The sequence below is a fragment of the Piliocolobus tephrosceles genome, unplaced genomic scaffold, assembly GCF_002776525.5.
Source record: "Piliocolobus tephrosceles isolate RC106 unplaced genomic scaffold, ASM277652v3 unscaffolded_788, whole genome shotgun sequence".
NCBI lineage: Eukaryota > Metazoa > Chordata > Mammalia > Primates > Cercopithecidae > Piliocolobus > Piliocolobus tephrosceles.
The window spans coordinates 1,344-6,390 of NW_022335251.1; the positions used below are offsets into that span (position 1 = coordinate 1,344).

The window sequence follows — 5,047 nt, forward strand, 5'->3', positions numbered from 1 at the left end:
GTACCACTATCTGTACCACTATCTGTACCACTATCTGTACCACTATCTGTACCACTATCTGTACTACTACTCGTACCATTACACGTACCAACTGAAAATTTCTCATTTCGTGATAAAACAAAATTAAGAATTTTGGAAAAATGCAAATAATGTTTTTTATTGTCATACCGATTTACCATATTACTACACCTGTTCATTTTAATAATATTTATTAAATTATGAACGTTCATAATTGTATATAACAAACCGCAACTTACTTTTATATGTTCAAAAGAAATGTTAAAAATATTTTTCTGTTTTTGTATTTTCTTTTGATTTAACTCACTTTTACTATTTTTTAAACCCTTATTTTTTATACCCTTATTTGTTATACCCTTATTTGTTATACCCTTATTTGTTATACCCTTATTTTTTATACCCTTATTTGTTATACCCTTATTTTTTATTTTTTTACGTTTATCACCTGTTTTGTTCTCTACATCTATTTTTACATTCGTACTCAAAACAATGTCATAAAAAAAAACAGTTTTATCCATCATGGTTGGATTTTTTTTTTTTTTCTTTCCACTTGAAATGTTTCCTTTATAGTTAAACGGATTAACCTGATTAATTGGATGATAAGAAAAATGAACTTTATCGTTTTTTTTTTTTCCATCAAATTTATGATTAGGAGTTGCAAGCTTTGCGTTTTGTGATCTTTTTATGGAATTATAATTTTTTAACATTTTGTTTGATTGTGGTAAATTATTTTTATATTTTATATTTATAAGACGTCTGTGTATGTTATCACTGCCACTAATTTCGTTACCAACACTGTTACTACCACTTTCTGTAACACCACCTCCTGTACTACTACTTTCTTTACTACCACTTTCTTTACTACCACTTTCTTTACTACCACTTTCTTTACCACGCTTTTTTTTTTTTTTTGCGAATTTTATGTTTTTGCTTCCTACTATGCTCACTACTTTATCTTCATATTTTTTATTTTGTTCCAGTTTATTCATACTATATGTAGATGTAGACAATAAATGTAAATTAATATTTACAAAATTTAATTTAATATTATAAAAAATATCAAATTGTTTATTTTTTGTTCCATTATCATTGCGACCATTATTACTTATGCTGTTGTCTATGGAGGTATCACCACATAATATCTCATACAATGCAGAAATCTTCGATATGGATAAAATCTTACTAACATCAACAAGAGTATATAAAGGTAAATAAAAAAAAATATTTTTAAAACTATATTTTAAACTTAATTTTAAACTTAATTTTAAACTTAATTTTAATTTAGCTTCCTTATTAATAACATATTTTATACATAAACAGAATTTGTTTTTTTTTTCATCTTTTCTATTATTGTTTATTCTCTTTCTATTTTTTAAATGTTTAACATATTTTTTATCATATATTTTATCATATTTTTTATCAAATTTTTTATCATATATTTTATTTAGTTTGTTAATTTTGTCAACTATAGCAGATGTAGTTTCTACCGTATAAAAACATTTCCTCTTTATGTTGTCACTATTTCCACTACTGTCATATTCGGAACAAGTTAAACCTAACTTATAACACTTTTTTATAATATTGTCATACAAACCAAACAAGTATATGTTATTATTGCAATCTTTTGTAAAAAACTGTTCGGAGTAATTCCTTAAACATTTTTTTCCATACAATTTTTTACTATACATTTTTTTACCATTTTTTGTAATTTTCACTTTTTTATGAAGTTTTTTTTTTCTAGTTTCAACAATCAATTGTTTATTGCATAACTTAGCATACGCATCCCAATATACTCTTTCTAATGACTTATTAAACATATGTTCTAATTTTTTCACCATTATGGTTTGACTCTGCTTTGGTTTTTCTTCCTTTCTTTGCGATTCTTTTTTTTGCGATTCTTTTTTTTGCGATTCCTTTTTTTGCAATTCTTTTTTTTGCGATTCCTTTTTTTGCAATTCCTTTTTTTGCAATTCTTTTTTTTGCAATTCCTTTTTTTGCAATTCTTTTTTTTGCAATTCCTTTTTTTGCGACTGCATTTTTTGCGATTTCTTTTTTTTTTGTATCCACTTAACCAATCCACTTAAGTAGTTAGACATATGTTGCCTCTTCAAAAAAAACAACAATGCATTTAAATAAACAAATTTATTTTTATCAGATAAACTGCTATAAATTTCAAAAATGTACATACTTTTTTTATTATTAAAATAGTTACTATTGCTACTAAACAAAACAGATTCTTTCAATTCATTTATAAGACTAAAAGTATATTCATTCATATTAACAAATTTTTTAATTGTATTTATTTGTAATACTCCTTTTAATGTATTTATGTAAGTTCCTATAAATGTTTTCATATTTAATGTATATAAAAAAAAAAATATATTTTTTATATCATACTGAATATAATTAAAACTGTTTAAAAATATGCTAATAATATGTGTGGTGGAGGAGGCATAACTTTGAGAAACATCACTATGTTTTACATTATTCAATGGAGTAACAAATATTTTATTATTGTTTGTTATTTTTACTAATTCGTTTTTATATTTTTTCAAAAGTTCTCTTGCTTCTCTCGACATATATAGTAGACATGCATAAAACTCAATTAACAATATTATGTTATTTTGATTGAAAAAAAAATAAAAAGATGAATTTTTTTTTGCATCTATCAACTGTTTACTTCTTTTGTTATAACTTTTTATTACGGTTTTAATATCAATGCTTGCAAATATTTTACGACCCTTATCACTGTCCTTATCACTGTCCTTATCACTGTCCTTATCACTGTCCTTATCACTTTTCTGATCACTGTCCTTATCACTTTTCTGATCACTGTCCTTATCACTGTCTTTATCACTGTCCTTATCACCATCAATTTTCTGATCACCATCACTGTTCTGATCACTATGAACATTCTCTTTTATTGCTATACGCAAACAATTATTTTGAAATATTTTCCGTTTTATATTTCGTTTAACTAAATACAATAATTTTATCCTTTTTTTGTAAGTGTATACTTTAGAAAGCGTAGAATAAACCCTTAAGGTTTGTATTTTTTTTTTCATTTTATCATATTTTGTACTTAAAAAAATGTTATTTTTTTTTCGTTTATTCTTAATCTTACTATTATGATCAAGAACAAACTCCTTCGGATGTACTATTACATATCTTAAAAAATATTTTTTCACTAACATAATAAAAGTAATATTATTAAATATATGTAAGTAATTACAACAGAATATCAACTGTTTATTTTTATGTGTATTACTGTTTTTGTTACCTTTTATATTTATTATTATACCATATAATTGATTGTGTACAAAATAGGTAAACAATGTTTTTTTTTTTGTCAAAATTTTGCTCATTTTTTTAATTATTGTTGTGTTAATTTTTTTCATTTTTATACTTAATGTTTTATAATTTCTGTTGGGATTTTCACTTTTACGTTTTTTTTTGTATTGAGCTTTCCACTACTGTTACGATTGTCATCTTTTTTTGTTAAGACAAAACTGTTACTAGTATCAATGTATTGTATAAATTCTAAACTAACATGATTAAAACGGAATAGAATTTTTTTTATTAAAAATAGTTTGTACAAACTGAATAAAAAATTACTCTCTTTTTTTATTTTATTTGAACTCTTTGTATTATAATCGTATGTTATTATCTTTTTTATATCACATGTTTTCGACTTGCACTTCTTTCCACATTTCTGACTACATTTTTTTCCACATTTTTGACTACATTTTTTTTCCACATTTTTGACTACATTTTTTTCCACATTTCTTACTACATTTCTTTTTTATTTTATTTGTAAAAATACAACTGCTCGAACATAATGTATCACCCCTTTTTAGTAATAATTGGAAATAATAGTTTAATTTATTTATAACATTTGTATAGGTATATATTTTTAATTTATTACAAGTAAGTAATAAAACGATATTATACAAATCAGATATTTTTAAATACATCTTTTCTATTTTTAAAAGTATAGTTTTGTTGATATATACTGGTTTTGTTGTTGTTGTTGTATACATAGTTTTAATAGAATCTGTTGAAGATGTAGTATAATACATTGTTGTACTTCTGTTTGTGGAAGAAAAAATTTACACTCGATTCGAAATTATTATTACCTGAATTAAAACGAACATCATTATATATGTCTACATCTTCATGAACATTCTTAACATTCTTAACATTCTTAACATTCTTAACATTCGAATGATTCATTTTATCATTATTTCTCATTCGATTATTAACATTATTATTAAATGTGATTGATGAGTATGTATTACTTTGTGGTAACATATTCAACATAGGTTCAGGGTTTATTTGTCCTACTTCCGTTCGGTTTATTTTTCCTACTTCCGTTCGGTTTATTTGTCTTACTTCTGTTCGTATTCCATCTGAATCCTCCTTAACAATCATAAATTCAAACATAAATACATTAAAAGAGAACTTACTTATGTATAAATAGTGTTTTATATACATTTGTTTGTTCGTCTGTATACTCTGATAGTTACCACTACTAGTATTACTACCACTATTACTACCAGTACTACTACCATTATTACTACAACTATTACTACCATTATTACTACCACTATTACTACCATTATTACTACCACTATTACTACTTTTTTTTTTTTTTTTCAACAATGGATTATATGTACATATCTCTTGTTTTTGTTTTGCTTCTTCCATACCAACATGTAAATATTTCTTCATTTTAACATGTACAAAATTTGTTTTTAAATTTATGAGAAAAAATTTTATTTTAAATTTCAATTCTGTATATTTAATATATTCAGAACTATGATCATGATTACCCTTCTTACTTTGTGACTCTACTAAACTATTTTGTGCATTCTCAAACAAAAAAATTATGTTTATTTTTTTTATAACAAAATAAAGCAATATTTTGAGTAATCGTTTTTTTAAGTTATTACTGAATGTATTGTTTAACTGATATAATTTTAGAAACTTTGATTTTAATACGAGGATGTCCCACGTATGGTTTTCCACT

The 5,047-nt window shown here is 24.0% G+C and overlaps 1 protein-coding gene across 1 annotated transcript in view; it reads right to left on the reverse strand.

Annotated features, from left to right (window-relative positions):
• The window catches only part of LOC113220286, a 1,828-nt gene extending 496 nt beyond the window's left edge, over positions 1 to 1,332 (reverse strand). The window contains exon 1 of the mRNA XM_026449221.1: positions 41 to 1,332. Within this exon, the coding sequence (XP_026305006.1) occupies positions 41 to 1,007 (967 nt within the window). The 5' untranslated portion in view covers positions 1,008 to 1,332. The remainder of the gene's footprint in view (positions 1 to 40) is intronic.
• Between the last annotated feature and the right edge of the window lie 3,715 nt (positions 1,333 to 5,047).